Below are 16,258 nucleotides of genomic sequence, written 5' to 3' on the forward strand. Positions count from 1 at the left end.
CTAGGGGTACCCAAGTCACAGGCAGTGGTGCTGGGGTGAATTGCAGGGGAATATGCTATGCCTCTGACCATCTGACTAAGCTTCCTTCCACTCTCCAAACAATGGCACCCATATCCCCTAGATCACCAATGTCCCTTGCCTTGTCACTGGCACTGGATTGCCAGGTCATGCTCTAGCCTCACACCTTGCCAAGACACAATCCTTTGAGGGCTGGAGCAATAGCAGAGCAGGGAGGGCGTTTGCCTTGCATGAGGCCAATCCAAGTTTGATCCCCAGCATCCCATATGGTCCCCTGAGCACTATCAGGAGTAATTCCTGAGCACAGAGCCAGGCGTAATCCCTGAGCACCACTCAGCTGTGCTCTGTGAGAGTCCAGGGAAGAGGTGTTCTGCACATGCTCTGAAGTGATTTTAAGTGCCTCCTTACAAGTCCTAGACACTGCCCCCCCACACACACACGCCTCAGTCTGCTCACTCGGGCCTGCTGAGAAGCTAATACACATTCCAAGCTGGTTTGTTCAGAGCATCAGTCATTGCTCCCCAGGAAGGATAGTGAAAAGGTAACTCTTCAAAAGGACATGGTTTGACAGAGGCTTCTAAGAGTGATGCTATCCCAGTGAGACAGAAAAACAGAAAATCAAATTGTGAGGTCAAACCAGGAGGCAGCTGGGCAATAGTTATGCAGAATTTTCAGGTGATCACGTGTAAGACAACAATAACCCAGAATCCTTTGTGAAAACCACCTAAAATAATGATGTTCCAGAATCTTTCATGGAGACCCCATCTAAGATAACAACTACCCAGAATATTCCATGAAAATCCTTTCTAAGGCAATAATGATCCAGAATCCTGCATGGAAACCCATCTAAGATAATAACGTTCCAAAAAATTTTTATGGAAATCTCATTTAAGAAATTAAGGTCTAGGGGCCAGAGAGATAGCATGGAGGCAGGGATTTGCCTTGCATGCAGAAGGTTGGTTGCTCGAATCCCGGAGTTCCATATGGTTCCCCGAGCCTTGAGGGTAGAGCCGGAGTAACCCCTGAGTGATGCCAAGTGTAACCCAAAAACCAAAAAAAAAAAAAAAAAGAAAGAAATTAAAGTCTAGGGGCCAGAGCGGTTGCACTACAGATAAGGCGTCTGTCTGCCTTGCAAGCGCTAGCCTAGGACAGACCACAGTTCAATTCCCCAGCATCCCATATGGTCCCCCCAAGCCATGAGCGATTTCTGAGCGCATAGCCAGAGTCAATGGGTATGGCCCAAAAGCAAACAAAGGAAAAGAAATTAAGGTCTAGAAACCTCCATGGAAATCTATCAAATATAATAATGTTCCAAGACAGGGAGAGTGAAAAGTGTAGGGTGCTTGCCTTGTGTGCAGCCAACCCAGGTTTGATCCCCCATACCATATATGTTCCCCCAGGCATTGCCAGGAGAAATCTCTGAGTACAGAGTCAAGACTGATCCCTGAACACTGCTAGGTGTGTTACCCCAAATAATAATGCTTCAGAATTTTTCATGGAATCTCATTTAAGACAATAATAACGACCCAGAATCCTCCAATGAAAACCCCATCTCTGATAATAATGATCCAGAATAATTTTTGGACACCCCATTTAAGATAATAATGACCCAGAATTCTCCATGGAAATATCAACTAAGATAATAATGTTCCAGAAAGCTCCCATTTAAGATATGCAAATCCCACTTAAGATATTAAGATATCTTTAATGTATAATATATATAATATAAAAATATTAAAGATATTAAAGACCAAGTTTTTCATGGAAACCACTGAATAATGTTCCTGAATCTTCTATGGAAACCTCATCAAAGACAAGAATGGCCCAAAATCCTTCATGGAAATTCCAACAATAAGGACCCAGAAACCTCCAAGACAATAATGTTCCAGAATCTTCCATAAAAGCCCTATCTCAGACAATAACGATGCAGCATCCTCCATGGAAACCCCATCAAAGACAGTGGGTTGGGGGGGGGCAGTTCACACTCTCCTTGGCACATTACAACTTTACTACCACAAAATAGTATTGATTGGACAGTGGTTTAATTCTCAGGTAAATCATTATAGTTAAGTTTCTACCTGGAACTTCATTTGACAAACAGAAGCCTTGATACTGACCCAGTATCCTCCATGAAAAACCCCACTTCAGAATAAAGAATCGTTTGTATTTGGGCAAAGTTCAGTAAGTCCCGAACACAATCCTGTATTGTGGTTCTCAATCCACACCTGCATATCGTCACCACCATTGTCACCATCTGAATATGGGCACTGGGAAAGGCCTGGTCACAATTTCTCACATTGCCAAAGAGGACAGAGAGTTCACAATCAACAGCATGTTTCTGTCGCCTTGAGCTAGGCATGGCATTGAGCCTTAGGGGGATAAAATAAATGGTTCTGAGATGGCTTTCTCTGAATTAAGAAAATATTTATTCCTTAGCTACTTTGAGAATGCGTGTGAGTGTAAGTATGAGCGTATGCATGTGTTTGTGTGTGTGTGTTCATGAACTCCTGTGTTTTCTTTCTGTGAAGACAGTGGATGCCAGAACATCTTGCCGGGAGCAAGCACCCAGCACTCACTTGTTTGCCCAAGGGGTCCGTCCTGGGACCTTGAGCATATTTGGGTGCAAGTTGCACAGGAAGAGGTGAGCGGGTCACCTTCCCTGGAAGCCTCTCCTCCTCATCTCGGTGTAGCTGGGAGTGTGGATATTGTGGTGCCACATTAGTTAATGAGCTCAGACATGCTAAATGGAGCTCAGCTAATGAGCCCTGCTGAGCTCAGCGGCTTTATAGATGCGCGTGTCCTGGGAAGTGCCCTGGGAAGTGGGGAAGCAGCAGCCCATTCTCCACCGTGGCCTTTAGACACTGGGAACGTGGTTCCCACAGAAATAACAAGTGATGGGATCTCTCTGCCACACACACACACACACACACACACACACACACACACACACACACACACACACGTTTTTTAACTCTTTTTTTTGTTTGTTTCTTGGGTCACACCCGGCTGTGCTCAGGGGTTACTCCTGGCTGTCTGCTCAGAAATAGCTCCTGGCAGGCACGGGGGACCATATGGGACACCGGGATTTGAACCAACCACCTTAGGTTCTGGATCTGCTGCTTGCAAGGCAAGCACCGCTGTGCTATCTCTCCAGGCCCACGTTTTTTAACTCTTAAGGAAGCATCCACAGTGCAGGACCAGAGTACCAAGAACAGTCCCCCAGCCCTGTTCTTGGGATGCATTGGTTGGGCAAGAGTCAAAAATGAAAGTGAGCAAACTGAAGACAAGTAAGAACTCAGAGCCCCCAAATCTCACTACTTCCTCTCCAGATAGATTAAGTAAGGTCTGAACTCACGGCATGGCACCCATCCACCTGATTAAAACAAGGCATTGCTTTTTTATTTAAAAACAAAACAAAACAAAACAAAACAAAAAAAACAACCTTTCCCAGGGAGCTGGCACAAAAATGTTGGAGCACTTGTTTGGCATCCCAGGTTCAATCCTGGCACCACATGGACCCCTAAGCACATGAGCGAGTGTCAAGCACCATGGGGTGTGAGGGACCCCAAAACTGAAGTGGTGGAGGAAGACACCTCCTTTTCTCTCCAGAAGTGCTTAGTAGAAATTCTATTTGCATTTCCCCGTGTGTATGTAGTAAGACAAATGAAAACAAATGCTTAGGTGAAATGATGTTTTTATTGCACAATGAACTATCCAGACCAGAATGGCATGCATCTCCCCAGCCTAAGAACAGCATCTTTTTTTTTTTGTTTTTGTTTTTTTGTTTTTTGGGTCACACCCGGCGGTGCTCAGGGGTGACTCCTGGCTGTCTGCTCAGAAATAGCTCCTGGCAGGCACAGAGGACCATATGGGACACCAGGATTTGAACCAACCACCTTTGGTCCTGGATCGGCTTCTTGCAAGGCAAACGCCGCTGTGCTATCTCTCCGGGCCCTAAGAACAGCATCTTCAAATGCAGGATAATACCATAGATTTCCCCCATTCTTTCTCCCAAGGGAGGAATTCTGGATAAAACCAGAAGTTTTCAGGGCCAGGCAAATACTAAAAGGGCCAGAACACATATTTTGCACACAGGAACTGAGTTCAATCCCTGGATTAAACCGCATTCAATCCTCCTACCTCCACTTTCAAACAGAAACCAAAACTTACCTGGAGAATTTAACATGTTGACAAGTTTCACTGAAGGTTAAATGAAGGTAAATGATCCTTCTCTACTCACAACCCATGTTACCTTCCCAACCTTGAGAAGAGAGAACTTGTATTTTATTTTACCACCTGTCTAGACTCATTCAAGATTGATCTAGAAAAAAGACCAGAAAGGAGGGCCAGAGTGATAATACTGTGGAGCTGACCCAGGATCAATCCCGGCACCATATATCATACCCCAAACACTTCCAGGAGTGATCCCCAAGGACAGAGCCAGGAGTAAACCCTGAGCATTGCTGGGTGTGCTCCCAAACAAAACTGGGAAGAGGACCATAGAAGAAAAGGATTCTCACGAAAAGCTAGCAAAGTTCTAGAAAAAATTCAAGAAAATAATTATGGTTGGCTGCTTCCCAATTAGTCAGAGATAGGAAAGAGAAGGGGCTGCTCAGGATGCTGGGAAAGGTGGAGGATAGTTCTTCTAGGGCCACCAGGAAAGAAGGCAGCATCCCCCCAGACACACACACACACACACACACACACACACACACACACACACACACACACCTTGATTGGGCCCAAGAAGAACCAAATCCGATATGGACCCATAGAACTCAAAGGTGACTCATCATGTTAAGCCCCAATATGGTCGTGAATCATGGTACCAGAGGAAAAGGAATATGGGGAGTAAGTTTCCTGGGGAGTAAGTACATGGGGGACAAGGAAACAAGTTAGGTAGCCCCACTTTATCCTTCCCACTTATGCAGAAAAACAAACAGAAAAATATCACTTAGCCCACTCCGGGAAATCCACTTTCTTCCCAGTGAACAAAAGCTGCTCCTCAGCTGTACCCTGGGCTGCCTGCCACCCTGGGGGAGCAACACCCACTTTGGGGAGCACTATTACCAAGACTGGAGAGGACCTTGTCAGAGAGCTAGTCAGGGACCACCACTGTGGCACTTTTGTTTCTCTGACTGTCTAAAGAGGGTGCTCAGATCTTGTGGTGGGAAGTGGGGTGACCCCTCTGATTGAGGTCAGGGTTCATGTCAAGGAAACTGCCCCTTACTTGCAAGGAACACCCGAAAACCCTCATAGACAGTGGGCTCCTGAGACATCTACTCTGACAAAATTGGGGCCTCCCTAGCCCCCAGGAAGAGGATAGAGGGTCACAGGTGAGCACGTTCTCACTATGGGTCACTGTGCCTAGGCTGGGTGTGGTGTGTGTACTGCCTGAGGGAGGGATGTCAGGATTAAGTGTGTGTGAGAGCACAGTAGAGTGTGGCCCCCACCCAAACAAGAGAGAAAAAAGCACTGGTACTGGTATTCTAAAGCTGAGTGATGGCTTCTTTCTCTTCCTGGCATTTGACTTCAGAACTTGGACATCTGTGACATAATCTTAGTCAAACAGTCCTTTCATTTTTTTTCCCTAAAGGGAAAGACTAAACAGATTAGAGGAAGGCATCGATAAGAATCTGTGTAAACTGAGACTTCCATTTAGCGAAGAAAGGCTGTGATGGTCCTCTCTGCTTCCTGTGGACACTTAGACACAGCCTTGTAACTAATTCTAAATGTCTATGGTCTACTGTGTCTTTTTTTTTATCTTCCCCCAGCAACCTGAGCTACTAAAGAATGAACACACCACCTTGAAGCTATCTGGCTATCTTAAGGCTATCTGGCTAAGACATAATAACTCTGCCGTGAATAAATTATGTGCAATGGAGTATTATAAGAGAAAAATCTTCAGGTTATACAGACACAATCCATGAAATAATGGACTGCTCCAACCTTATTATAGGAGCCTGCAGGGTTCCTGTTGGCACGATTTGGTGTCACTTTCTGGCTAAGCAAATGCAGTAAAATCAAAATATCCTTAAGATGCATACTGGGACCAGGGAGGTACAAACATGCATGGCATCCAGCCCCAGTTCTATCCTGGCACTGCCTGGCTCCGGGCATCATGGAGTGTAGCCTTGGACAACACTATGACAGTGCCATGCTGTGGTTTCTGACACCACAGGGACTAAGATGAGCTCATCTTCTGACCCTTCCTGTATCTGTCCAGCCCTGTTTGCCAAAAAATACAGGCAGAAGTCTGTGGACCCTCTAAGACCCCCAAAACAACTACATAAGCTTCTCTCTGGTGCACCCAGAAAACTAAAGGCATGAGTATATAAATTGTATTTATCAGTCCAAATAAATAAGGGATTTATTTTATTTATTAGATGTTTATTAGATTTATATATTATATATATTATATGTAAAATATATATTATTTTATATTTATGTTTATATTTATTATTCCTAAATTGTAACTCCACCCTGGATTTAGGTGTACCTATCTGAGACCCGCCCATTTCTGGGAGGGGTCTTGGAAACTGAATATTAGGTGTGACCTTACCTGCAAGACTCCGCCCATTCCTGGGAGGGGTCTTGGAATAGGTAGATAAACCCTGAAGCCTGGGGATTAGGGGTCTCTGGCCTGCTGAGCTCTTTGGCTTTTGGGCTTTGCCTCTTTTGGTCTTGGACCAGGATGGAGGCCAAAGGGAAGATGGCTGAAAGGAATTAAGATGCAGGGTAGCCTAGAATGGCTGAATGCTTGAAAGGTTATGAGACAGGCCACACACATGTGGTGAATAGGCATGAATAAAGCTGATGCTTCCTAATGCCTGCCTGGATGAGTTTGATTACGCCGATCACCTGGGCCTGGGACCTGCCGGCTGGATGGGGGTTGCGAAGCCACGTGGCCTGAGATGGCATCCACTTTCATCCAGGTCCATTATTAATTTTTTAATGCTACACTAAATATTAGGTCTATTTATGTATCATATATTTATAAATAAATATTATTTATTCAAATAAATGAGGATCAATTTGTAGATCTCCGCCAAATTGAGTCATTTTTATAAAAAAGGATATTTTTCATGGTGTAAGTGGTTATTGGGGAATTGTCATATATAGCTCAGAGCATTATTTAGTTTAAAAAATGTGGGCCAGAGAAATAGAACAGTGATTAAGGTATTTGTCATGCATATGGCAAACCCCATTCAATCTCTGCATATGATTTCTTGAGTACCACATAATTAATCTCTGAGCACAGAGCCAGGAGTAAGCACAGCAAGGTGTGGCCCAAATTCCAACAAAAATTAAGTTCTAGAAATAAGTCTAAGTTATATAAGAGAATAAACCCACTGCATCACTAGTTCTTTTTTGTTTGTCTTTGTTTTTGGGTCACACCCAGCAGCGCTCAGGGGTTACTCTTGGCTCCATGCTCAGAAATCGCTCCTGGCAGGCTCGGGGGACCATATGGGATGCCGGATTTGAACCACCGTCCTTCTGCATGCAAGACAAACACCTTACTTCCATGCTATCTCTCTGGCCCCATCACTAGTGTTCCTAAGAAAATCTTTCATATTGCAGCCCCATTACTATATTTGAAAAAGCAATCATTTATTCTGAATTCAGAGCATTATACTGATTAATTAGCTTCTGTGTTCTAGAAGACATTATTTTATTTTCCTTGCTGGCGATTGAACCCAGAACACCACCCTAAGCTAGGCAAGTGCTCTAACCTAAGCTACATCCTCAGTCCTAAGACCAAGGATATTGTCAATGTCATTAAGGCTCCCAACTTTACAAAACAAAAAAAGGAAGTTTTTTTTTTTTTGGTTTTTGGGTCACACCTGGCAGTGCTCAGGGGTTATTCCTGGCTCCAGGCTCAGAAATTGCTCCTGGCAGGCACAGGGGACCATATGGGGCGCCGGGATTCGAACCGATGACCTCCTGCATGAAAGGCAAACGCCTTACCTCCATGCTATCTCTCCGGCCCAAGGAAGTTATTTTTCAGTGTTTTAATATGCCATTATTTTATTAAACAACACATCTTTACTGAGGCCTGAGAGGTAAAGGGGGAGATAGCAGTTAAGAAAACTGAATCATTGGGGCTGGCGAGGTGGTGCTAGAGGTAAGGCCTTGCAAGCGCTAGCCAAGGATCCCCCGGCGTCCCATAGGGTCCCCCCAAGCCAGGGGCAATTTCTGAGCACATAGCCAGGAGTAACCCCTGAGCATCAAATGGGTGTGGCCCAAAAAACCGGAAAAAAAAAAAAAAACTAAATCATTGCCATAATTGCCTCATGAAAATTACTTGTGCTGGCCATACCCAAAGTGAATGGCGCGCAAGAGCACAAAAACAAGAGGTCAGGACCCGGAAGGTGGCGCTAGAGGTAAAGTGTCTGCCTTGCAAGAGCTAGCTTAGGACGGGACCCCAGTGTCCCATATGGTCCCCCCAAGCCAGGGGCGATTTCTGAGTGTATAGCCAGGAGTAACCCCTGAGCGTCAAAAGGGTGTGGCCCAAAAACCAGCCAACCAAACAAACAAACAAAAAACAAGAGGTCATTACTGAGGCTTGGAAACCAACCACTATCCCTGGGAAGCTGAGGCATTTGGAGCTAGGGAGAAAGCATCTTTCCTTGTCCACACTGTCATGCTAAAGAAGGAAGCTGGGTCATGAGTCCTGAAATCCTATAGTCCACTCTCACCTTCACAATGCTTTTATATGACCAGTAGGCCAATTGAAAAGAGAAAGGGGCCTCTGTTATAAGAGTTGAATTCTCAATGATGGTCCGTCCTATAGGGAGGAATTACAGCTGGAAATCAATTTGTGTTGACAGCAGGCACTCCTATGGTCCTTCTTCCAGGCAAATGGGCCCCCAGTTCCAGTGACTACCAATTACTCATCAGTTATTTCAGAGGAATCAGACAAATAACTTAAAAACATTAATACAAAAGGATATATGCATGCCATTATTCATCACTGCACTTAGTACAATAACTAAGACATGGAATCAACCTAGATGTCCAAAGATGAATGGATTATGCAGATATAGGATACACACACATATATACATACACAGATGCACAATGCAATACTATACAGCTACAACAAACGATGAAGTCATGCAGTTTGCTGCAACTTGGTTGGCACTGGAAGAGATAATGTGTGTGAAGTCAGCCAGAAGAATAATACAAACAAAAAGAAGAAGAAAAACAAACACAGGATGATTTCACTTATCTGTGATATATAGAATCACTGAACGAGAAAATATAATATAGAAAAGTAGGGATGCCTAGATCACCGTTGACTCCAGAGCTTAGGGAAGAAAAGGACAGAGAAGAAAGAAATTGAGGTGGGAAGGAAGATGAGAAAGAGAAGTAATGGGGGAAACAGCTTTAGTTAACTGGTGATATGGAAGAGAGATAAAGCTATACACCAAAACACAGACTCAACAACACAACACTGACAACATGGGATCTAAGCTGAAACCACAGAACTTTGGAACATACTTGCCAAGGTGGTAGGTGGGGAGAAGGGAGGTTATGTAGGGAAGTGGGGGGGGGGGTGTGACAGAGTTTGGGAGCACTAGTGATAGGAGTTGACACTGGATTGGTGTTAAAATATTAAATGCCTAAAACTCAACTATGAAATAGTTTGTAAACCACAGTTCATTAATAAAATTTTTTTTGATTTTAATGGAGGTAGAGGAGGAAATACTAAGGAAGAAGGGATGGGATGGAAGGGAGGAACAGAGAAGGCAGACAGCATTTTCATAGTTACCAATGACCATTCCGGGATGAGAAATGGAAGTGTGTCCCGCATTTTCCCATATTTCCAAGAGTCCACATGACAGTAGGAACTGGGGAGCTGGTGGCTCCTCACTAATTTCTGTTGGACCCAAGACCTCACTGGCCTCCACCCTGCCCAGGGACATGACTGCCAGATTCAGGACCAAACAGTTTGTATTTTAATTATTCCAACCCAAAGATCTTGGGGCACATTGGGGCCGGGCGGTGGCGCTAAAGGTAAGGTGCCTGCCTTGCCTGCGCTAGCCTTGGACGGACCGCAGTTCGATCCCCCGGTGTCCCATATGGTCCCCCAAGCCAGGAGCAACTCCTGAGCGCATAGCCAGGAGTAACCCCTGAGCATTACTGGGTGTGGCCCAAAAACCAAAAAAAAAAAAAACCAAAAAAAAAAAAAAAAAAAGATCTTGGGGCACGTACGTGCCAAAACAACAGCCCTAGGTAAAGCACCCCAATGTGCTCTGGAGACACGGAAGGTACAGCCCTGGTTCAGGAACAGACAGAGCATGGCCACCACCTGGGTGGACACTTCTGTCTACATGCAGGGGGCTGTCTGGGCCCACTGAGATGCAGTCCCAGCCTTGGGAAGCAGTCAGGTAGCAATGGAGGCAGTTTGAGGGGTCCGAAGTAGTAATCAGACATCTGGGCTCCCCACCAGTGATTCTCAAACCAACAGGGCCTGAGGGTCACCACAAGGGCCTGAGGATGCCGTGTTGCTCAGACCATGCAGTTCTGGACATACTAGATCACCCTGGCAGAGCTTGGGGCCCTCCAGGGCAGCACCTGGCAATGCCCTGGGCACTACCTGGTACTGGGAATCCAACCTGCAGGTACATCCTAAGCCCTGTACTAACTCCTGGCCCTTTCCACAGAGAGGTCTTGAAAGGAAAGCACATTTCTGCATTTTCCAGCCCTAAGACACTATTGTTGCCTCACTCACTAACTCCTGAGCACCCCCTTCAAAGTCCTTTGGAGAAGGGTGATTTGGTCCAGAGCAGGGTAAGGGTTCCTTTAAGTACTGCTCTCAGCACATCAACTGTTTGGTGAACATTTGCATGATACAGACACTGTCCTAAGTTATCATCACACCTGTATGGTAGATGTTACTAATGCCCTTTTAAAGAACAGGAAACTGAGGCCCAGTAAGCCACATTAATTTTCTGCTAAGAATCTTTGACCTGGGCTGGAACAATAGCACAGTGGATAGGGTGTTTGCCTTGTATGCGACTGACCTGGATTTGATCTCTGGCATCCCCCACCCCAAAGTCTGCCAGGAGTAATTTCTGAGCACAGAGCCAGGAGTAACTCCTGAGCATTGCCAAGTGTGGCCCCAAAATACAAAACAAACAAAAAAGAATCTAGGACTTGGTCCTTCCCAAATCTAGCATGAAAGAGCTAATATAGAGGAGGAGGAATGTGCCCTCTATGTGGTAGACCCTGGTTCAATTCCAGAAACCACATGATCTCTTGAGCACAGACAGGAATCACACTTGAGCACAGAACCAGGACACCAGATCTGGCCCAAAATAGCCCTCAAAATAAGAAAGACAACCAACCAAATTCAGACCTTGAACTACTACTATTCTTGACTCACTCAAAATAGACAGTGTCCAGCTCAGAAGGGACTTGGCAGCTGAAGACCACTAATTAGGGCTCTTAGGAGATGATTTAGTCCCACCAAGCCACCATCGCTCCACCTTCCTGTGGGAAGAGAAAGTCCCTGTCTCTTGACTGCATTTTGTGAATCCTTTCCCCTTGAACCAACATCTTCATCCATCTGTTAAAGGTCAGGATAGAGAGGCAGGGTAGGTAGAAATGGGCAAAACAAGGGTGTGGGATGTGAAGATAAAAGGAGGAGTTCATTCAAAGTTTAATATTTTTATTTTTTTGGTTTTTGGGTCACACCCTTTTGATGCTCAGGGGTTACTCCTTGCTAAGCACTCAGAAATCGCTCCTGGCTTGGGGGGACCATATGGGACGCCGGGGGGATCAAACCGCAGTCCATCCTACGCTAGCGCTTGCAAGGTAGACACCTTACCTCTAGCGCCACCTTCCCGGCCCCTAATATTTTTATTTTAAGTGTTAAATTTGCCTTGTGGTTGGTTCTGCTTGGGGAAACAGACTCTCATGTTTGACAATGAGGTCTGCTCATACTAAAGTTTTCTAGAAAACAAATGCCTCAAGGGTCAGAGGGGTAGTACGGGGGAGGGCACTTGCCTTATACATAGTTTAATTCCCTGGCACCCCATATGATCCTCTGAGCTCTACCAGGAGTGATTTCAGAGTGCAGAGTCAGGAGTAACCCCTGAGCTTTGCTGGCTGTGGTGAAAGAAAGAAAGAAAGGAAGGAAGGAAGGAAGGAAGGAAGGAAGGAAGGAAGGAAGGAAGGAAGGAAGGAAGGAAGGAAGGAAGGAAGGAAGGAAGGAAGGAAGGAAGGAAGGAAGGAAGGAAGGAAGGAAGGAAGGAAGGAAGGAAGGAAGGAAGGAAGGAAGGAAGGAAGGAAGGAAAACGCATCAAAAGAGCTCCATTTGTGGTGCTCAGGAACAACAACAAGGAGAGAGGAAGGCAGCCTGTGGGCAGAGAGAACTTCATTTGCTCATGCTCACTTTTATCCTGTTGGAATATCTTTTCTCCTGCGACTAACTAGTTCTCTGGGTCTCCATCCAATTAATCTAACCAAACTTATTTCACTTCCCAGCATCAAGTAATTTCTTAGCAAGGATCAAGAACCTAAAAGCAAGATGGTGCAAATATTCTTTATCAAACCACAAATTCTGTCGTCTGAAAAACTATGATTTTTCTCAACTTAGAAATTACACTAAAGGGGCCAGAGAGATGGTGCAGCGATAGGGCCTTTGCTTTGTACATGACTGACCCAGGACGAACCTCGGTTCTATCCCTAGCATCCCATATAATCCCCCAAGCCCGGAGTGATTTCTGAGCATCACCAGATGTGCTCCCCACCCCAATAAAGAAATTACACTGGAATAAACCTATTATCTTGTTTCTTTCTTTTTTCTTTTTTTTGGCTTGGGGGCCACACCTGACGGTTCTCAGGACTTGGGAGTCACTATTAAAGGAGCACAGGGTACCATATAAGGTTCCAGGCATAGAAGCAGGTTGGCTGATCGCAAGACAAGTGATCTATCCACTGTACCATCTCTCCAGACTTCTTGAATTTACCAATTTGCCTGTTGAAAGCAGTCCTGGAGACATCCCCCCAACTGGGTGCCAATAATCAACCACAAAACTCCAATGCACATGGTCCTCCCTACAGGCTAACACCTCTTCCTCTAACTCTCTCTCCGAGAGAGAGAGAGAGAGAGAGAGAGAGAGAGAGAGAGAGAGAGAGAGAGAGAGAGAGAGAGAGAGAGAGAGAGAGAGAGAGAGAGAGAGAGAGAGAGAGAGAGAACAAGATTTTTTGGAAACTTTTCCAACATTGAGAAAATGGGGCAGCTCCCTCTCCAGAGTGTCACCTGCCATCACTGACCCGTGGAAGGCGCCACATGGAGCATCATGAGTTTCCCAGACTGGGGCACAAACCGCTACTAGAGGCTGCTTCTAGGCAAGGACCACGACTATCCCCCGGAAACCTGCTCCATCCATGCTCAGATGCACACATAGAAGGGCGGTCTGATGCTAAAGCAAGAAAGAGCTGGCACATTCCAGCAGGGATTAAAGTGGAGGTGACTGGAACTGTGTGGACACCAGTGGGAAGAGGTAGATTCTATCCCCACTGTGCCCAAGATGCCTGGCATTGCCCAGAGAGCTCTTCAGATGGACTCAGCATTCTGGAGAGCAAATTCCAAGCACAACAGCAGAGCTTCTTGGTACTTATCAGAGAAAAAAGAAACACACACACACACACACACACACACACACACACACACGAGAGGCTGGCATTAACCCTACCCAGTAGGAGACGGAAACAGTGCCATGGCCCCCCGATGATAGGGATACGGGGGATGCAAATAAGCAGCTTTTGTGCCTTTTCATCTGGGAAAGACGCAGGGATATGGTGGACAGTAGATGCAAGTTTCACGGAGCTTAAGGCGCCAAGAATTACATAAGAAGCTTTGCTGACACGCGGGACCCAGTAAGGCGGTTTTGGATGTGATTTAAACGTCTCTATCTAACGCGATTAATAAATAAGACCTTCCATTAGCTGGCAGGAGATGCACTTTCCCGGACACAAGTCCCGCAAGACCCTGGAAACAAGACCCTGGAGAGGGTCCCCGGGAGCAGCGAAACTCAAACAAAGCTCGGGAGCACCAGAGCAGGTCTCAGTCGGGTCCTGGATGCCGGGGCTGGTATGGGAGGGTGCCACCAAGCTGGGCAACTGTCGGAAAAAACTTTTGAACAAGTGAAGCATCCCGAAGCCTCCTGGGACGCCTGTCATGTCAGACGGGACAGATCAAGGGTGGACATCTAAAAGCCGGGGCGGAAAGCTGTATTCTTCCCTCGGTGCCACCTGGGGGGGGGGCGAGGATGTCCCCTTTTGAAAGCCCGGTTCGCCTTTATTCCTAACACCGAGGTGGGAAAAGCTACAGCAGAGGCCGCCAATGGGCTGGGCGGACCCCTTGGCCCTCTTGGCCACTGCACCCGCGAACATCGCTTGGGTTTGGGGGCCGGGCCCGCCAGATGGGTCCTCGGGTCCCTGCGACTCTAGGCATCCGCTCCACCCCAGGACTTCTCAGGGCCCATGCCCAGATGCCAGCGCATCGGCCTGAAAGCATCCACTCTCCCGGGGGTCGCCCCTCCGGAGAACCCCGACCCAGAACAGCGCCCTGGGGTGGGATGGGATGGGAGCATAGGGGACGTGCACAAGGCCTGCAAGGTTTATTTATGTAAGAGCACGCGGCCAGCGCTACTTACTCGAAGGCGAAGAAGAGTCCACTGGTGACCATGATGAGAACGAGCGTCAGGTAGAAGACGCCCGTCTGCCGGGCCATCATGACGCGCCCGTCGCAGAAGAACTTGTTCCTCCCGGGGAACACCTCCCATTTCCTCCTCGCGGAGCTCTGCCTCTGCTGCTGCTGCTGCTGCTGCTTCTGCTGCTGCTTCTGCTGCTTCTGCAGCTGCTGCTGCTGCTGCTTCTTTTTCTTCTTCTTCTTCTGCTGGGGCGACTCCATGGGGGAGGAGGAGCCGTGCGTGCCGATCTGGCTGTACTCGCAGTCCTTCATGGGCCCGCCGCCGCCGGGAGGCATCCAGGCGGAGAGCCGGCCGGGGGTGCACACCCCCCGGAGCACCCCGGAGGCTGAGCGGGCCCCGCCGAGCCACGGCCACCCCCGAGGCGTGGGGACTCCCGGCGCGGAGGCAACTTGGCCCAGAGAGCACAGCTTCAGCCCGGCCGGGGATGCTCAGTGGCGGCCAGTGCCTGCCTGCCTGCCTGCCTGCCTACGCGCCTGCTTGCCTGTCTGCGCCGGGGCCGGGTGGGCACCGGGGTCCGCTCGCCCTGCACGCCCTGCGGTACCCCCAGACCCGGTCCTGCCTGTGCGGCCCCGGCCGGCCGAGCCCCGAGCGCTGCGCCCCGAGGGGCCACTTGTGTGCCTCGGCCGCTGGGTCCCCGCGGCGGAGCGTCTCCGGAGGCGATCGGTGGAAAGCGGGAGGCAGTCAGCTCGCGGCCCCGGCAACCCCTCCCAGGGGTGGGGACACCCGCGCGCTCTTCTGCCGGGAGCGGCTGGGCGACAGCTCCTGGAAGCCGGGCGATGTTCACGCGTCCACGGGCCGGCCGGAGCGTCCTGGCTCTCTCTCTCTCGGGCCCGATCGCAGCCGCGGGTGTGGACAGCCGGGCGCGCGCGGCGGACACTTGTTTGCGGGGTTCAGCCCCAGCCCAGCGCGCTGCGCTCCGAGCAGGTCCGCCTCCTCCTCGGCTCCTCCCGGCCCGGTGGGCGGCGGCCGCGCTCGGGGCCCGGCTCCTCCTCCTCCTCCGGCTCCTCCTTCCCGCCACCGGCTCGCCAAGGTTTCTGGATCGAATGCGCCCCCGGAGGAGTCGGTGTCAGAGTCGGGCGTGCGCTCTCGGGGGCGCAACTCGGCGCTCTGCTGCTCCCCGAGGGTGACCCCGGCGGAGGCCCTGGGACGCGCGCGCTCGCCTCCCCGCTTCTCCGGTGACCCCAGGGTGGTCCCCAGGAGCCCTTGTGGAAACCTGGCCGACCCCCCCGGTCTGCCCCGGCTCTTCCTCCTTCTCCTCCTCTTTCTTCCCTGAGCCCCGGGCGAGCAGCAGGAATGGAAAGCGGGGCAGGGGCGCACGGGGCATGTTTGGGCATGGGGTGGCGGAGCCAGGCGACTGGAGGGGTCGGGGTGGCACGGGCTCCGGACTCCGAGGAGGCTACGGGGTAATCGGGAGGTTCCCCCGGGCCGATCGCGGGTTCCCCTGCCTTCTCGGCGGCCTCCCCAGCGGAGGCGACCTTCCCTTCTTCGCCTCCTCTCCCCCGCGCTTGGCA

At 48.8% G+C, this 16,258-nt stretch overlaps 1 protein-coding gene across 2 annotated transcripts in view; it reads right to left on the reverse strand.

The window, feature by feature from the left end:
* Positions 1 to 15,066, reverse strand: part of ZDHHC14 (zinc finger DHHC-type palmitoyltransferase 14) — a 122,456-nt gene extending 107,390 nt beyond the window's left edge. For both annotated transcript variants that reach the window (XM_049765361.1, XM_049765360.1), the window contains exon 1: positions 14,691 to 15,066. In XM_049765361.1, coding sequence (XP_049621318.1) covers positions 14,691 to 15,022 — 332 coding nt within the window. In that variant the 5' untranslated portion in view covers positions 15,023 to 15,066. The remainder of the gene's footprint in view (positions 1 to 14,690) is intronic.
* Positions 15,067 to 16,258: the final 1,192 nt, after the last annotated feature.

The sequence above is a fragment of the Suncus etruscus genome, chromosome 18 (assembly GCF_024139225.1).
Source record: "Suncus etruscus isolate mSunEtr1 chromosome 18, mSunEtr1.pri.cur, whole genome shotgun sequence".
NCBI classification, from domain to species: Eukaryota; Metazoa; Chordata; class Mammalia; order Eulipotyphla; family Soricidae; genus Suncus; species Suncus etruscus.